The sequence below is a fragment of the Panthera pardus genome, unplaced genomic scaffold (assembly GCF_024362965.1).
Source record: "Panthera pardus isolate Hobbes unplaced genomic scaffold, ASM2436296v1 HiC_scaffold_12, whole genome shotgun sequence".
Taxonomy (NCBI): domain Eukaryota; kingdom Metazoa; phylum Chordata; class Mammalia; order Carnivora; family Felidae; genus Panthera; species Panthera pardus.
In genome coordinates, this window is record NW_026526677.1 from 60,951,277 (window position 1) to 60,971,312 (window position 20,036).

At 36.3% G+C, this 20,036-nt stretch overlaps 1 protein-coding gene across 2 annotated transcripts in view; it reads right to left on the minus strand.

The window, feature by feature from the left end:
- The window catches only part of RSF1 (remodeling and spacing factor 1), a 160,703-nt gene that overhangs the window by 26,839 nt on the left and 113,828 nt on the right, over positions 1-20,036 (minus strand). Inside the window, exons 6-9 of one of the 2 annotated variants that reach the window (XM_019449923.2) lie at positions 10,781-12,537; positions 8,841-9,047; positions 4,216-4,320; positions 2,910-2,989 (exon numbers count right to left, since the gene is read on the minus strand). In XM_019449923.2, the coding sequence (XP_019305468.2) occupies positions 2,910-2,989; positions 4,216-4,320; positions 8,841-9,047; positions 10,781-12,537 (2,149 nt within the window). Of the gene's footprint in view, positions 1-2,909; positions 2,990-4,215; positions 4,321-8,840; positions 9,048-10,771; positions 12,538-20,036 lie in introns of both variants that reach the window. The other variant, XM_019449922.2, reaches the window with a different exon arrangement.

Below are 20,036 nucleotides of genomic sequence, written 5' to 3' on the forward strand. Positions count from 1 at the left end.
CCAGCTCTGTAGACCGCCGCTAGCTAGTCACTAATTACTCACTGACAAATCCATCTTTTTCACCATACTTTAGAGCCCTTTAAGATAAAGGCCACATAATATACTTCATGTTGCTTACATTGCCTGGCATAAAGTAAGTAAGTGCTCACTAAATGTTGAATAAATGAATGAACAAGGGGAAAGATGCCCTTGTGCTAGGCTCGAAGTTTCTAGAAATTATTTCACACATTTTAAAAAGGATGAATAGAAATGCTCATTTTTAAAAACAGATGAAGTCACCCGGAATTTATACTTAATATATTAGTTACTTTAGAAATATAAATATTTTGCTGTTTAGAGCCCCTAAGATTCATATACATCAGGAAGCATGTACATTAGGAGCTATAAGGAAAACTTTTTTACCCAGATTATTAGGGAGAATTAAAAAATAACAGCAATTAATTCAGTTAACTGGCTTTGTGCCAGACTGGTCTCCTTGTAACAACTTGGCACTCCTTTCTGTGATCCAATCTCAAAAAGGATTTAGTGTGTGATCCAAAGCCACAATTATAGATGTCCTCTTAAAGGATGACATTTAAGTAAAGAGGACTATCAAAGGTAGAAGAGAAAGCAAATGAGTTAGTAAATGACAGACCACTAGTGTGAACAAATACTGTGGCATATTTGAACATAAATTTCTAAAATTTAAAATTTTTAAATATTCCTTAATTGCAACAGTATACTTTATAGTATATGAGGCAACAGTCCAAAATATTTAACCAGTCTTTCCAAATATAAAAGGCATAAGCATCATAAGTCTCCAAAAAAACAAGCAGATATAATTAATCTGAGTATCAGACAAATTCTTAGGTGGTTTACAGACTTGATGTTTAGAGAATATATTTTTTTCCAAGCCCTTAAGGTCTGAACCTATTAATTATCTGCCTTGCTGAGTCAAATCAGCTTCAGGACATGAGAAAACTGCTCATTTCTCAGCAGGGCAGGCAGACTTCAAAAAGAATAAAGAAAATGCCTAATTTTTATTATGATTTAATTTGAAGCATCCTTAAGTTAGATTTTTTTCCAGTGTCAAAAATAAAAGCAGGGACAACTCTGAATATCAAAAGAGTCCTAATAATTATATATAGGACTATTACCCAGTTTCTAAATACAAAGGCATTTAGAAAACTGATTTTAAACAATGAGGTACTTTAATCTCCTAGTTAACTTTAGAGACTAATTTTGTCTTTAAACCAAGTAGCATCCATTATAAACCAGAGAGCTCAAGCTGACTAGTAAGGACAAAAACAGGATCTAGAGGCTGAACGCACAGAGTGCACAGTTTGCAGAGTAAAGTCTGTGGATTATCAAATGAGCTAGCTGACTGCCTTTATAAAGCAAGCTACACTTTGGGGGGAAGACTGTGAGATAGCAGGTAAAAGTTACAGCAGCAGCAAATGAAGGTAATAAGACCAACCAGGAGACATTGCTTAGATTTTCTCATACTAAGTACAAATGGGCATCAAATCCTACTGCTTAATTTTCGGAAGATTCTCTTGAACACACCCACTTTCTTGCATAATGAATGCCCCAGTTCAGGCCTCACTGGCTCTCCTAGTCTCTACTGCAACAGTATGGACTTTAATTCCTTCTTCTTAGTGTTACCAGGGCATTTTTTCTGAAATAAAAATCTGATCATACTTATCCCTCCTTGATGGCTCTCTTACCACCTATAAGGAAGAATTCAAATTCCCTACTCAAATAGGCCAAACAGTTCACAGTTCAGCCTCAACCCACTTTTATAGCTTCATCTCCTACCACTCTCCCACTCTCATGTTCACACTTTGTCCTTGCTTGCATTTGGTTCTTTGCCTGAAATACCTTTCTCTGCATGTCCAACCCTAAGTTACCTTCCAAGGACTTGCCCGATAACCCAAATCCCTAACCCAACTAAAATGCCCCTCCACAGTGTTCTTGTATTGCTCGGAATATACCTTGATCTACTTTACTGTATCACCGGCTCCAATGTCTGTATTCTGACAGAGCTGAGCTCCATCTAAGGAGAGTTTGGCTCACTCACCTTTTCTCTTCAGTTTGGTACACAGTAGGCATGAAAAACTGTTTAGCAATAGATTAATCAAAGAAGGTACACATCAATATAAATAAACATAAACTTACTGTCTTGATTTTGAGCCCCCTTTTAAAGATTGGGTTCAACTCCATTCTTACCTCCTCCAAGAAGCATTCTCCAACTGCTTTAAGACGACATTGCAGTGGTATATCGAAAAGGGAGGCATTTCTTATGACTGTAAGTTATGACTCTTATGACATAGTTCAGCATTTAAATGCTCTTTATCTCACCGGTATTAATTCCGCCCACCAAAGAGATGACATGGGTAACTAGACCAGTTCTTAGAATCTTCTTGTACTCACTACATACTGAGTAAGGTACATATCCTCCACAATAATTGGGCCAATATTTATTCAGAGTAGGTTTTGATAAATGTTTTAGATCAAGAGTGGGCAAACTTTTCCTGTAAAAGGACAGATAATAAATTAGGCGTGGCAGGTCATATGGTCTCTGTTGCAACTAGTCAACTGTGCTGCTGTAGTGCAAAAGCAGCAACAGGCAATATATAAACAAATGAACATGGCTGTGTTCCAATAACACTTTTTTTCTGAACCATGAATTCAGACTGTATCATTTTCATGTGTCATGAAATAAGATTCTTGTTTTGATTTTTTTCCCAATCATTTAAAAATGAAAAATAAAATTCTTAGTAGGCAGTATAAAAACAAGAAGCACGCCAAATTTGACCTACAGGTCACAGTTTGCCAATTCCTGTTTTAGAAAGATATATTAACCTGTACTGGAAGACAATTTTGCTATCAAATTCCCAAGTAAAACGTTAACACACATTTCACAATACCTGCGTTCAGCACGCTCCTTCTTCTTTAAGGCCACATCCAAATCCTGCAACTGTTCTTCTAATTTCTCACACAGTAGTTTCTGGAAGAGCAAAACATAAGTGTTACTATTATTATTATTTTTAAAGTAAGCTCTATGCCCAATGCGAAGCTTGAACTCATGATCAAGGGTCATATGCTCTACCAACTAAGCCAGCCAGGAGCCCCCAGGAATGTCATTTTTAACACCTTTCCACAATCATTTATCCCTTGAATTTTAGTTAGGTCATGGATACTGTGCTATTATGAGAGCCGATAAGGGGCCACAGAGTAAGGAAACACTGAGATGCTCCTTCTGTTTAATTAAATCAAGAGGTGCCCTGGCCTCCACTGAACTAAAGATGGGCACAGTTATCTCTGAAGTAATGCACATGTTAGGGAAACTTATAGCCTCATCAAGAAATACATCCTATGCCTATCTAGCTGGTAGTAATGAATGTTTAAAATAGCATTTGGCTCCACATGCTTACATGATAGTGATTAAAACGTTTTAAAAACCCCACAACATTTCTAAGGGAGAAAGTTCTACATAAAATATAATATAATGGTGCCAATCACTAGTTTTCAAAAGCGGATGTCAAAAAATTACAAAACCATGCCACATGGTTACTGGGTCAAAAAAGAGCTGAAGAATGTAACTGATAAAGCTATGTTAAGCCAAGGAAGTCCACTTTACTGGGAAATGCGATAATGCCCATCATTTCTAAAGTGAAATGAGACTGGACTTGTAAGAGAGAGACCCCTTGGGTATGGTGGCATAAAAAGAACCTATTCTTCAGCTTTCAAAAGAAATTTACCTGAGTCAAGATAGAAGAGAAATATAATCCATGTTTCTATTCATAGTAGCATCATAGTGCTACATAATTCATAATACCATCCATAAAACTGACAAGAAGGAGGTAGGTAGAAATGGAAAAGAGGATGAAACAAGAACAGGAAGAAACTTATTTCTTCCCTCACAAATCATTTTAATTTGGGGCCATTTTTGCCTGTTAACAAGTGTGAAAAAAATTAAGAGATTATAATTTTATAAAAATTAGAGGTCCTTGAGAAATAAATGCTCTGGGAGTAAAAAAAAAAAAAAAGGTTTAAAAGATATTAATAAAAGGTAGTTTTCCAATAGTCTAAAAAATTCACAGAACTTCAAACAAAAGATAAATAATATTTAGAAATTGCTTCGAAGATTAAAAATGTTTAGTGGCTGTCAAGAAGTCTCATTAATTGGACTATAAAACTGAAGACTACAAACAAAGCTATGCTGGGTCATACATGTTGGCAAGGCGGGCAGAACCATTCTCCATCTGGGATGATCATCAGAGGAGGGCGAAGGCAGGCAGTGTGGTATCCACTGTCACAAGAGTCACACAGAAGAATCTGAAATAAACCACAGGTTAATGTCAACCTAACTGTAACTAAAATTCATTGATTCTGAAGTTAAAGACATTTCAATATTTTTTAGAACTGTACTAAGAAATATGCTATATCAAAGTATCTTTATTTGCCTAAAACTAAAAAACTCTGTAATGAGGGACCTAACGTCAGTTTTTTAAAAAGTAAAATAAAATCATTTACAAAATGCTGACCTGAAAAATTTGGTGAAAAATTACAAATTCTTCTGAACTAGAGTTATAATCCTTTTTTAGTGTTCCTCAAGGGCTATAATAATATATTCTTTTTATAATAGAGTTTTATAGCTCAAGGATCATAAACTTCCCTACCACACAGAAAATTTTAAAAATACACATAAATCCCACTTTAAATAGCATTTCAATTGCTGGTCTGTAAGAAACATTCATGATTCTTTTTATCATGTCAATTCAAATAAGAAAGGGATGAAGGTATAAGGAATGAAGCTATACTTAAGGGCCATCATGTTCGCAAGCAAAGGCTAATAATTAGCCTTAAGTTGTCACTTTATGTTATCGGAGTTTAAGATGACCAATTCTCTAAAACTTGAAACGTACACTCAGGAATGTTTAACTTAAAAAAACCTTATTTTTAAATAATTTTAGATTTACAGAAGAGTTGCAAAGACAGTAGAGTTTTCATAAATCTTTTATCCTATTCCATTCATGTTAACATCTTACATAGCCATGGGACATTTATCAAAATTAAGAAATTAACATCAGTACATTACTCTTAAGTAACCAATAAACCATATTCAGATTTCACCAGCTTTTCCACTAATGTCCTTTTTCTGATTCCAGAAAAATCCAGGATATTATATCCCATTTAACCATGTTTTCTCAATCTCCTCTGATCTGTAATAACTTGGTGTTTCTGTTTTCAATGACTTTGACAATTTTGAAGAGTACTAGTCAGATATTATGTAGACTGCCCCTCATTTTGGGTTTGTCTGAAGTCTTCTCTTGATTAGACTGAGGTTATGCGTTTTGGAGAAGAATTCAACAGAGGTGAAGTGCCCTGCTCACTGCATCATACCTGGGAGTACATGACACCACTATGACTTATTAGTAGTAATATTAACCTTGATTACTTGATTATGATAGTATCTGTTGGTTTTCATCACTGTAAAGTTACTGCTTTTCACTTTCCATACCTATTCTCATTAGAAAGGACAAGTCCAGCCCACATTCAAGGGGAGGAGAATTAAGCTCCACTTTCTAGAGGGAGGAGTATCAAAGAATTTGGAGATATAAGCTAAAATCAACCACAGTAATTAATAAATTTCACCCACTAATTTTAGCACTCATCTGTGCTACAATTATTGCTTACAACAGCTGTTACGGTGGTGTTCTAATGATGATTCGCTATTTCCATGCCTTCTACTATTTGAAATTCTGTAAAGAAAATATGCCCTTCTCCTTCCATTTATTTGTTTTTCAATCACTTCTTTATATCAGGATTAACTAATGAAGATTTATTTTCTTTAGGCTAGAACCTAAACTATTAATTTATTGTTCAAGTTGCCCCAGCCACAGACACACTGGGAGTTTTTCCAGGTAGGCTCTTGTGTCCTTAAGACTCATTTGCATCTTTTCTTTGAAAGCACTTTTTTACTCTCTGACACTTCAGGACAGGATGCTCCAGGCGCACCTTGTATTTTCCCTGCCCAAGCCTTTGAACTAGCCATTTCTCCTAGAAGCCCTGGTTCCATGATTGGAGAATGGTATTTAGAAACCACCATCTAGGTACTGAATGCTATGATACTAGGTATGACCACTTCTAAGCTCTCTCAGAGGACAGAGCTAGGAAGCAGACGTATGTATAGCAACCTATGCATACACAGGTATCTATATTAAAATAAACAAACATCAGTTCATACTAGTATCTCCAGTTCTAAGCCAGCACCACAGGGCTCATTCTAGCCTTTGTGCTTGCTTATCTCTTAACTTCTTTTCTCTGACACTGAAAAAGCTGGCTCCAATTCTCTATACTTCATTTATGTGTTCAACTGTAGTATATACGTAAAGCAGTTTCTAAACTGCTCACACGAACCATGGAGGATAGAGGAGGGTGGTGGGATGTGCATCCATGTGCAACGATTTAGAAGTGAAAAACTATCTTTCCCTTTCTCCATACAATGCATCATCACCATTTGCTGCCAATACCCAGAATTCCATACTAAGTCATGTTAGTGTTACACTTGAGTTATATGACTGACTGATCACACAGGCATATGTGGACTAACCTGGGCACCTGATTTCATTTATCACATTGTTTCCAAGATAAAACATAATCTAAATTTTAAATAACAAAATTAAAAGTAAACTTTTGGAATGCAACTTTTTAAAAAAGTCTCTATTCTGCAATAAATATAAAATTCCATTAAAATAAACTACTAGGTAAGGTTTCCAAGCCTCAGACAATAATGCTTTTACTTTGACTAAAACATCTGGAACACCCCATAGAGTTCTATACTTATAAATGAATTTATTTTTCTGCTGTAAGCTCAGTGAGGACAGGGACCATGTCTTTCTAATTCAGAATCATTTCCCTACCACATAACATATAGTAGTTGCTTGACATTTTGATTTGATGATTATTCTTTTTTTTTTTTTTAATTTTTTTTAACGTTTATTTATTTTTGAGACAGAGCATGAACGGGGGAGGGTCAGAGAGAGGGAGACACAGAATCTGAAACAGGCTCCAGGCTCTGAGCTGTCAGCCCAGAGCCCGACGCAGGGCTCGAACTCACGGACCGCGAGATCATGACCTGAGCCGAAGTTGGCCGCTCAACCGACTGAGCCACCCAGGCGCCCCATTTGATGATTATTCTTAAACACTGGGCACAAGAAATCCACATTTGGATCTTCAGTTTCCAATGTCATTCCTTTTTAGCACAGTAACCAGCAACGGGGTTTTCAGAGCAGTCATTAAAATAACGAAATAAATGAAAGTCCTGTGTGTATTCCAAGGAGGGTGCAACTTCTCCATCTCCTCAGTATCATCTCTGCTCACCTCATTTTACGTCTCATTTCCTCACACCCCTTTTGTTGTTGACATCTATTGCTGCCTCAGTTAAAGTGCACTCTCTTATTTTAAAAAGATATGGAAATGGCCAGGAAAGAACACACGTGTTAGTTTTTCATTTGGAGAGCAGAAAAAAACCACTATCGGAAATCTCTTCTTGGCCTCACACAAAAATCTTGACCTAATTTTCACAGCCTGATGATCATAAAAATTCTTGGAAGGGTCTTTTCAGCATAATTTCAACATATATTCTTCTCAGAGCTAAAGTCATTCTCTGGTTCTAAGTTTTATCTTTTACTTGAATTCTCTGAAACTGCGGGGATATGATAAACATCATTGATACATTTAATTTCCAGGTATGATTTTAACATCAAGGAAGAAAAGAACAAGTAAACCACAAATAACTTTAAACTAGCACATACTAGAGGTCAGGAATTGTGGTAGGTCAACTTTACATAACTTAACTAAAAACAGCCCTCAAAAGAAGTATGTGGTATTATTTTCATTTTATAACAAAGAAATTAAGATACAAACTAGAGCACCTAATAAGGGGTGAAAGCAGGACCTCCATCCAAGTGTGTCCTGCTCCAATGCTTTTCCCATTACCCCACAGAGCTTTCTAGGAAAAAGAGTCTTGGAGAACTACCTCGGATGAATTTTCCAAACTTTAATGGATTACAAAAAGTTTCTGCTAAACAAAATTCTACCTACGTGGAACCATCTTTCTTTACTTTTCTTTCTACTTAGTAGTTGGAAATTGCCTCTCAAGTCAGATCTATTAAAAAAAAAAAAAAAGGCTGGTTGTATAGAATGGGGCATTCATTTACAAGAGTGTTTCTTCAACAGGCTCTCTAGAAAGCACTTATGAACTGCAAAAAATATATAAACAGGTTAGGAACTGGTTTTCCTGATTTAGGCTATCTTTGAAGAATTTCCTGGGTAAGAAAGTACCATGTAAATCTCACTATTCTTCTGAATATATATGGTCTATAATTTATCTTCTTAATTGTTTTTTTTTTTTTTTTCTTTAAGACTGCCTATTTCCCAAAGTGTAAAGCCCTACTAGGTTACTACTTGACTTAAATGTTTCCACAGAAGGCACTAAGGCCATTAGGCCTTCTTTAAAGTTGGCACTTCAGAAATATCATTATGAATTAACTGAAAGGGAAAGAAGAAACATTTAAAGAAAAAGAAGAGAATAAACATATTTGACTAATTCACTGATTGTGAGAAGAGGTTAAGAGTGTATCCTTAAGTAGAGGAAATAGCAATATATAAACCAAGTAGAATGAAAGCAGAATTGGGTTATTATTTGAGAAACAAAGATTATTTTGTACACATAAGTTGCGCAGCAATAAAAAAATTTCAAATCATGATCAAACCTAGAAGAGTTAGACTGCCTTTGGGTAACCACAACATGCCAGTAAGATGAAGACTGTCCATTTAGATCAGGTACATACTAGTTCAGGATGGTTTGGAAGGCCACATTTTTTGCACGGTTCATCATCATCTGCTAGGATGGCTTCTTCGCTTTCTTTTTCTTCCTCTTCTTCTGAAGCTGCAGATGATTTTTCACTGTCCGACCCTTCACTTTCATCATTGCTAGAATATTTCCACCTGCCACGTGTTCGAGAACCAGTCCATCGAACTTTGCCTTTGGGTTTTACCTTGTATAAAATTAAAAATTGGGATAATTTGGTATAATGAGAACGTTAAAAAACAAACTTCTGATTATATGTCCATGTTTAGTCAATATATAAGAAGAAAAGGAAAATTATTATATCCTTATCACAGATCTACCTACTATTAAATTTTGGTACATATTTTCATAATTTATTCTATTTTTGTTGGAGGGGATTATAATTAACATTCTCTCTTTTAAATATTTTCCCTAGTGAAAAAATATTATTTACATCACTGTAGATGACTGTATGATATGCCATCACATAGCTGTATTTATCTAATCTCTTACTAGACAGACATTTAGGTAGTTTCCCAGTTTTTCACTTTCATAAAAAATGGGTCCTTCTAAATATAAATTTTTACAAACCTCTGTGGTTAGGATAAATTCCTTGAAGAGGATTCTGGGTCAAAGGCCATGCACATTTTAAAGGCTCTATTTATAATAGAGCACTGACTATATTCTCACATATTGTTAACATAAAAATTTAAATTCCCATATTAGAGGTGAATGTAAAATTTTTTATAGGTCAGAACTGCATATAAAAATCCTGACAAATATTGAAATATTATTCAGAGAATAAGTTTATAATGTTGTAAACTGCTTTTTTACTCCCTGGTTTCACAGTCTTTTAATTCATATTTCAGTTCATTCCTATAGTATGAGTCCCCATCAAAGACCAAAATAATTCTAACAACAGAAGGGGAAATTATTTTTAAGAATTAAAATTTCAGTATTTTAGGGAAGAAAGGATCACTTACTGTGAAGAACAATCTGATCACTTAAATAAATTAAAAACAAAAGTAGCACTTTTAATTATAACAAACTCCTATAAACGTGCCAAAGACTTGTCAAGGTCTGGCTTAAAAAGAAGAGTTATAGGAAAAAGAATTCTGGCTTCTAAGACTAATAATTAAAATGGGGGAAAATAGATACTCTCATACTTAGTAATGAGAGGGTATACGAACGGGGCCTTTTGGGGAGGGCAATGTGGCAACAGCTATCAAAACTTAAAATACACATGCCCCTTGACCCAGCAATGCCAATTCTAGGAGTCTATTCTAAAGAAATACTCACTTATGTCCAAAAGGATCTTCAATGCAGCATTGCCTGTAATAGTGAAAAATTGGAAACAACCTAAATGTCAATCAATAAGGGAGTGGTTAATAAACTGAGGTACATCCACACTATGGAATACTGTGTAGCCATCAATAACCAAAAGGCAGACTACATGTACAGACATGGAAAGAGTTCAGAGACACACTGATAAGTGAAACATTCACAGAAAAATGAACATATTCGATTTAATTTATTGTTTCAGTGAACGGGTAAATATTTATGAACATACCAATGAATGTATGGAAAAAGAACTGGAAAGAGATGTTACAAGTGTTTCTATTAACAGTGTGTATGGGGTATTTTTAGTTTTCAATCCTACAGGCTGGGTATCACCTACAGTTTACATAGAAAATATATTCCCGTAATGCCTGTAACAGAGAAAAAATTTAAAAGATGACAAGATTGTATAGTCCGAAAATTTAATGTCTGTTGACAACTATTGAGAAAAGACAACACAGACAAAGGAAGAAAGATACCTTTTTTTTTTTTTAAAGTTCTCTTTGAATGACTTCTGTTTAGCCAAACCAAGAGTTACATTTAGACCCAATTATTTCTAATAAAAATTAAAACTTGAAATAGGAGAAATTTTACCTTGCTTACTTTAGAATTTGTATCCTTCTCTGTTTTTTTCAAATTTTCTTTTTTGTCTGTTTTCTGCGAAGCTGCTGACTCTTCTTCCACTTCATCTTCTCCTTCCCCTCTTTTTTTATCAGCTTTCTGATCTCTGATCTCAGCCACTTTTGCTGTGGGTCTAGATATTCTTGGAGACCGCCTCAAGGTACGACCTACGTTTGCTTTCTCTTCTTCCTTTTCTGTTTTCTCTTGCTTGGTTTCTGGTTCTAGAATTTGAGGAGGAGAATCTGGCTTCTTCTTCCGACTGGATATCCTAATTGTTAATTTGATGCCCTCTTTCTGCCTTTCAGAGGTTATCTCTGTGTTTTCTGAGGCAGTGGTTTCTTCCTCAGGAATCAACTTATATTTAAATTTGCTTTTTTGCATAGAACCCTTTGTCTCAGAAGGATCCTCTGTGCCAGAGGTCTGGGCATTGTCCAGATTATCCGTTTCTACCTTTGTGGATTCAGAATCCTTTTTTAAAATTTCTGGGTCTGTTTTTTCCAGGGAATGACCTACAATGGAACTTGTACTCTGACATTCTACCACTTCTTTTTCTGAGGCTAACTTCTCACAGTGGTCAGTCATGTTAGACGGTGCAGAAGTTTCCGCTGCCTCAGGAGAGACTGACTTTACTGATTCTAGAGTATACTTCGGAACCTCCTCTGGTATTGGACTCAATCTTTGTGTGTCCTTATCAAGAAAAGTTTTTTTGGACTTCTCTAACTTTTCAAGACATTCTAGGACTGGTGGGCGCTTATCCTTTTTACTCTTGGGAGACTTCTCGTCAACCTTCAGGGTACAAGATTCAGTGGCAGATAAAGCAGTTTTCAAAGAGAGATCCTTTGCCATCTCAGAAGTCTCAAGAGAGATTTCCATTTCTGGAGGACCAGTTTCCTCTAACTGTCCTTTTTGATTCTGGGTCTCTAAGACTGATACTGAATTATCTGCATCTTTCCCTACAGGGACCACTTCCTTCTCAAGATCACCTATTTTCATATTCGTTATGACAGAATTTAAGGACTCTGCTCCATTTCCCTCCATGATGACGCTCCTGTCTTTAGAGGGGCTACAGCTATCTTCCTTTGTATCATAAAACTTTGTCTCCATTTGTTCTGTTTTAAAATTTGGAGTTACCTTTTCATCACTAACTTCTCCATTTACCAGTTGTTTCCCTTCATGACCCAAAATAGTGATTGTGGAGATCCTTTTACAAGTCTCTTCCTCTTGTTTTATTTCATCTTTCAAAAACTCTTTTGTTGGAGTAACGGATTTACACAAAGGTCCTTTGATTGGACTGTCAAAATCATCACTCAGTTTAATTTCTCGTTTTTTTAGTGGTATCTTGGCCTGCTGGTCATTTTTAAGTTTCTCAGTTTCTTCAGTCGACTTCTCAGTGATCTCTTGAGAAGACCTGACACTGCCACCGAACTCTAGCCTCTCTGGCTCTAGCTTCTCTGTGCTACTTTTGGTATCTTTCGGATCTGCTCTAAATTCCTTAACTTCAACTTTAGTGGGTTTGACATTTTCCTTGAAGGAATCGCTTTCTTCTTTAATAATCCTTTTATCCTCACTTTCTGGCAAAGGTTTTTCTAGCTTGACTATGACGGGCAGTTTCACAAGTTCCTTTTCATCCTCCTTTTCTACTTTCACAGTAGCCTCTTCCAGAGCACTGGGTGTAGAGCAGGTTTCTGAATTTATTGGCTGCTCTTCACTTTTCATCTTTTCATTTTCCTTCTGGTCCTCTAAAAATCAGGAAAAGATTTACATAAATCTAAGCATTCAAGATTATAAAACATAAGAGGGTAAATATAATATATATTCCCACTTGCAATTTTTGCTCTTAAAAAGAGGTGGTTTGTCAATGGACATTTGACCAAAAACTAAAACAAAAACAAGAAACCTCAAATCTGACAGTGAAGGAAATTACCAAACTCTGAAGCACAACTTCTAAATATTAAGAAACAGTTACTCAGGGGCACCTGGGTGGCTCAGTCGGTTGAGCATCCAGTTGATTTTGGCTCAGGTTATGATCGCAACAGTTTAATGAGTTCGAGCCCCGTGCTGGGCTCTACACTGCCCTGGCTGCACAGAGTCTGCTTGGGCTTCTCCCTCCCTCTCTGCTCCTCCCCTGTTTGTGCTCTGTCTCACAATAAATAAGTAAACTTAACAAAAAAAAAAAAAAAAAAAAAAAAAAAGAAAAGAAAAAATAAACAATTATTCAGAAAGCTTCAGGTTTATGCGTTATACTTTTAGCTTCAGTGTTCTCAATGGAATGAAAATGTTTATACAATTCAAATAATTTATTCAAGCTCAAGTGATGGCTCAAAAATATGAACTAAAAATACTACATAAAACATTTCCAAAAGACCATATTTGTTTTAAAAAGTGACAAATGTTCTTCCTTGCAAGTCAGTGAGGACTTCATTTCAGAGAGGTAACATGAGCATGGCAGTGGGAAAATGTTTGTTTTATGCTTTATACAGATTATAAAAGTAACACAATTCTGTACAGAAAATGAAACTTATGCCCACAAAAAGAATAAAATGTCCACAATACTCATCCCCAGAGGCAATCACTATTAATATTTGAGGTTACTTCATTCCAGTGTTGTGTATTTTTGGCAAAGTTGGGATCACATTGCCTCATTTTTTCATTGAAACATTAGCACTTTATGATATTTAATGCCTTTTACAGAAATCAGACTTAATTATATAATACTCCTCAATGTGGTTATATTACAATTTACTTTATCAAATGCCATTAGTTAACATTTCAGAAATTAATATGTTATAAACTATATATGTTTATCATCAATTCCTCTTTTTACCTTAATTGGCTATATATTTGTAACTTTTATGGAGTACTCAATAGTGCAAAAACCGTATTTGGTAAAGAGCAGAACCTCTAAATGGGATTACAGAGATTGCATACACAATGTAAACCAGTGCTCAGAGAATTTGAGCAGAGTGTTTTCAGAGAATTCATTAAGTACTAATTTTACCTACACTTCCCATTATTTCACACTATCCTTACAACTAAAACAAAACAAAACAAAACAAACCTTAGCTCTAAATGAAGTTTTAGCAAAGTAGTAATTTTTTGGTAATGTTTATTTACTTATTTTTGAGAGAGAGCAAGCAGGGAAGGAGCAGAGAGGAAGAGAGAGAATCCCAAGCAGTCTCCACACTCAGTGCAGAGCCCAATGCAGGGCTCGATTTCATGAAACACGAGATCATGACCTGAGCTGAGCCAAGAGTCAGATGCTTAACCGACTGAGCTGCCCAGGCGCCCCAGAAAAGTAGTAATTTTTATAGATGATTTTGCACACATTATGCCAAGTTGATAAACCAGTATTACAATGTATTTCATAGGTATAAAATGGAACACATAGAAGCCATATGAAGACATGTGTTTTAAAAAAAGAATGCACTATCTTTAAAAGAGTTAATATTTTAATTATAAATCACTATTTCCTTTACTTCATTCATGTTACAAACAAACCATTCAAGAACTACCAAGAAACATTCAGAACCTGAGAACAGAGTATCAGTATTGCTCTTCCCCCTCTACATTGTCATTGATTTAATGTAAGCATTCCACTAGGGAAATTAAAGACATGACAATAGTGATCTAATTTGTGTGTCTTCTTCCCACTGATAAAGTAGCCTTAGTAAATTCCTGATCATTGAGATAGGTTAGCATATCAGGAAATCTAATTAAATGAACATCTTGGTTAACAATTAAAATACTGATTACAATTTTAAAAAATAACTTCAAGTTGGGGCCCCTAGGTGGCTCAATCAGTTGAGTGTCCGACTTCAGCTCAGGTCATGATCTCGTGGTTTGTGGGTTCAAGCCCCATTTTGGGCTTGCTTCTGTCACTGCGGAGCCCACTTCGGGTCCTCTGTCCCCCATCTCTGTGCCCCTTCCCAGCTGTGCTCTCTCTCAAAAATAAACATAAAAAAAAAAAATCTTAAAAAAAAAAACAAAAACACTTCAACTTAACACTAAGGGTTTATTAAACACAAACTAATATTCTTCTATATGTTTTTGTTCAGAAAACAACTCAGGATTTCACTGTGGCTCTGACCCAAGGTAAAAGGACACTGTATTTCTTGGGGGGGATGGTGAAGGAGAAAGATCTCCTCCATTATTTGAAATGATTCTAATTTGGTAACAACATGACAGAAGAAACTGAGGGAATAACACTAATAGTTCAAGGCTCCCAGGTTCACGAATCCTAATTCACTTGGTGGTAGATTTTGTATATGTCTCAAAACAAACTCTGCTCCTCATTTCTTCATTTATAAATAAAGCAGCTGAAAAATTATACTTCACTGGCTTATATTTCTCCTAACCCCAAAATGTTAAATTCTTAGTATTTCTGTGTTTGGCTCAGTTCTTTTCAGACATGAAAACAATGATTACTCTAGCTCTCCTAGATTACATGGATATATCCCTAAAACCACAGAGAAAACAGAATCATGACAGAATATGAACCTCCAAGCACAATCATAACTGGTAAAAAGATCATTCAGTTATGTAAGCATTTTCCCAAAGTTTTCTCAAAAAGAAACTATAAAAGAGATGCAAATGAATTTCAGAGACATAAAATTTAAACAAACAAAACTTAGGGAAAAACTCACTTTAAAATCACAATCCCGCAGCAACACTGTTTGTCAAACAAGTTACTTCAAGAGAAGCATTATCTATTGCAGGTTTTTAAAGTGATTCATTCATTTACTCAACAAATATTTACTGATCAGCTATTGTGTGCTTTCCCAAACATCCCAACCACAATCACTATGGGATAGAACATTGGATGTTCTATAAAAGTTAACTATAAAGGACATCGCTAAGTATTTATCCAGTACAGACCTATCCCTTCTATTGAGCTTCACTGTATTGTGCTTTTGCAGATACTGCATTTTGTTCAAATTGAAGGTTTGTGGCAACCTTGCCTCGAGCAAGTCTATTGGTGCCATTTTTCCAAAAGCATTTGCTCACTTCATGTCTCTGTCACATTTTGGTAAATCTCACAATATTTCATTATTATTATATTTTTTATAGTGATCTGTGATCAGTGCTCATTTGATGTTACACTGTAATTGCTTTGGGGCTCCATGAATCACACCCATTTAAGATGGCAAACTTAACTGATAAGTGTGTGTGTTCTGACTACTCTACCAAACGGCCATTTCTTCTTCTCTTTCCTTCTCTTTGGGCCATCCCATTTCCTGAGACACACCAATGCTGAAATTAGGCCAGTTAATAACCTTACAATGGTCTTTAAGTGTTCCAGTGAAAGAAAGAGTCACATATCTCTCAAATTAAATCAAAAGCTAGAAATGATTAAGCTTAGCAAGTATGGCACATCAAAAGCCGAGACAGGTCAACAACGAGGTCTCTTACACCAAACAGTGGGCCAACTTGTGAATACAAAAGAAAAGTCCTTGAAAGAAATTAAAAGTGCCACTCCAGAGAACATACAAATGATAAAAAAGGAAAACAGCCTATTGCTGATAGGGAGAAAGTTTTAACGGTCTGGACAGAAGATCAAACCAGCCACAATATTCCCTTAATCCAAAGTCTAACCACAGTAAGGCCTAACTCTCCTCAATTCTATGAAGGCTGAGAGAGGTGAAGAAGCTGCAGAGGCTCTTGAAGAGGCTGGTTCATGAGGTTTAAGGAAAGAAGCTGTGGACACAGAACATAAAGATGCAAGGCGAAGCAGTAAATGCTGATGCAGAAGCTATAGCAAGTTATCCAAAAGACATAGCTAAGACAATTCATGAAGGTGGCCACACCAAACCACAGATTTTCAATGCAGATAAAATAAGCCTTAATGGAAGAAGGTGCCATGTAGGACTTTAATAGCTAGAGAGAAGTCAATGCCAGGCTTCAAAGCTTCAAAGGACAGGATGACTCTCTTGTTAGGGGCTAATACAATTGGTGACTTTTAAGTTGTTCATTTACCCTTCTGAGAATCACAGGGCCCTTGAGAATTATGCTAAATCTACTCTGCCTGTGCTCCACGAATGGTACAACAAAGCCTGGATGAGAGCACATGGCTTGCAACATGGTTTCCTGAATACTTTAAGACCACTATTGAGACCAACTGTTCAGGAAAAAAAGATTCCTTTCAAAGTATTACTGCTCACTGACAATGCACCTGGTCACCCAAGGACACTGATGGAGATGTACAAGATGGATGTTGTTTTCACGCCTTCTGACACACATCCATTCTGCAGCCTAGGGATCAAGTTATCATTTTCACTTTCAAGGCTTATTATTTAAGAAATACATTTCATAAAGCTATAGTGGCCACAGACACTGATTAAAGAAAACTGAAAACCTTCTGGCAAGGATTCACCATTCTAAATGCCATGAAAAACATTTGTGACTCATGTGAAGAAGTCAAAATACCAACATAAACAAGTCCTCGTAAGTGACTGAGGGGTTTAAGACTTCTGTGGAAGAAGTAACTGCACACACGGTAGAAAGAGCAAGATGACTAGAATGACAAGTGGAGCCTAAAGATGGGACTGACTTGCTACAACCTCATATTAAAATTTGAACAGATGAGGACCAGCTTCTCATGGATGAGCAAAGAACATGGTTTCTTGAGATGGAATCTACTCCTGGTGAAGATGCTGTGAAGATTGTCGAAATGATACAAAGGATTCAGAATGTTACATAAACAAAGCTGATAAAGCAGTATCAGAGCTTGGGAGGATTGACTCCAATTTTGAAAAAATTTTACTGTGGGTAAAAGGCAATCAAACAGCATCACATGCTATAGAGAGACTGTTCATGAAAGGAAGAGTTAATTGATGTGACCAACTTTATTCTTGTCTCATCTAAGAAACTGGCACAGTCATCCCAACTTTCAGCAACCACCACCCTGATCAGTCAACAGCCATCAACATCAAGGCAAGACCCTTCACCAGCACAAAGCTTACAACTCACTGAAAGCTCAGATGGTGGTTAGCACTTCTTAGCAATAAAGTATTTTTGAACTAAGGTAGGTACATTGTTTTTATAGATATAATGCTGCTGCACACTTAATAAGACTAAAGTATAGTGTAAACATAACTTTTATATGGGCTGGGAAACCAAAAAATTCTTTTGATTCATTTTATTATGATATTTGCTTTGCTGGGGTGGTCTGGAACCAAACCTGCAGTATTACCAAGGTATGCTTTTACCTGTTTCCTCTTCTTTCTTACTAACAAAACTGTGCTTTCGTTCAGAAGGTGCTTGCCTCTTCAGATACCTTATAGCTAGGAGACATATGATCCAGTTCTGACCAAAGAGATGCATGAGGAAGTCTACTGGGTGAGACTTACAGGATTCAGCTGAACTATGCCTTCTGCCCTTTCTCCTTTCTATCTAGAATCCTGGAGAGGGCGCAATCAAAGCCACATGCTAAGGATGTCAGACTAGGAAGGGTGTTTAGGCTTAACCAGACCTGGATTACTGACTGCCTGACTTTTTATTATAAGAAAAAAACCCCAACTCTGTTTGAACAAACATATAGCCAAATACAATCATGTCTGACACATTTTCCTTTCACTTTTGCTTTCTATTACCTTTCCTTTTCCATACTCACCAAAAATTATCCATATCCACCTAATATATATTGGGCTTGTCATCTGTTGGGTGATAAAGGGGTAACTAATCCCTGATGAGGCTTAATTTCTTTATAATCCTCCTCTTCTAAGCCAAGACTTGAGAACTGTTTAAATAGCATAGTAGTTTCAGAGTCTGCTCAAATCTTTTATACCTATGGTAAATTAACACAAACACTTTAAAGAGCAAGCTAGAAATATCCACTCTAAAGCTTCAAGAAATACACTTTATAATAGAATAGTTCTGCTTATAGAAAGTATACTTACATACACTATACAGAAAAATAAACATGAGTATTTGTTGTAGCACTGCTATAAAACTGCAAATTTGAAATAACCTAAAGATCCTTCAAATAGGAGAATGAATAACCACTATATAGCAAAAATAGAAAAGAAACAGGGGCACTTGGATGGCACAGACGATTAAGTGTCCAACTTCAGCTCAGGTCACAATCTCATGGTTTGTGGTATCAAGCCCTGCATCAGGCTCCGCCTGGGTGGGATTCTCTCTCTCTTTGCCCCTCCCCGACTTGCACATGCGCTCTCACTCACTCACTCACTCACTCACTCACTAAATAGAATGATGAGTGAAAATAGCAAGCTGCAAAAGGACAGGTAACATGATACTGTTCGCAGAAGCTATAAAATGCACAAAATTATGCTATATACTGATATGGCTACATACATATGTACCAAAATCATAAATATGTATATGTGAATGATTTATAGGTCTGTGGCCATACCCAGAAAAGGAAGGAGAAGGAATGGAACAGAATATGAAGGGAAATATTGTTTCTATAACATTTTTAATCAAAACAAATTCGAGCAATATGTAAGTTTTATACTATGTTCTGTTTATTTGAACTATTTCATTAAAAATTAAGAAAATATGAGGGGTGCCTGAATGGCTCAGTAGGTTAAGCATCTGACTTCAGCTCAGGTCATGATTTCATGTTTCATGAGCAGAGAGCTAGATCAGCTACTGGGGATATAGAAAGGAATAAGATGGGTAGTACAGTAAATTCATGGTCACCAGCTATCCCTGAGACACTGACACTGCCCAATAACCTTCCTACTTCTCTAGCAGTAACTATTTCAGTGTTTTTCACTATCCTCAGACTTTCAATCTCTCTGCTATGTCTACATTTTCAGATGATTCTGTCCTTCATTTCACAGAGAAAACAGAAGCCATGGGGCAGAAGCTCCTTCTCATCACCAGACTTACAAACCTATTCCTGTTAAAACAGAGATGGTATTTTAAGCTAAGGCCAATCCTTCCACCTATGTTTTGGATCTCATCTCTTCCAGTCTACTCAGAAAGGGCTTTAAAAACTGTCCTCATCACACTTGTTTTAATGAGATCTCCGTGGCTGTCTTATGCCAAATAGAAAGAAGGCCAAAGACAGAAACAAGAATATTTGGGGATTATTTCAGGAGAATTCCGGATAAAATCTTTTCAGGGAGATCTCATTTTATTCAGACTAAAAAACAACATTCTCAATAAACCAAAGGCCCTATACAACCTCCAAACCCCTCTCCCCCATCTCCCATAGCCTGACCTCCCTAACCTCACTTCCTCCTGTATGACAATTACCCCTCACTCATTCTGC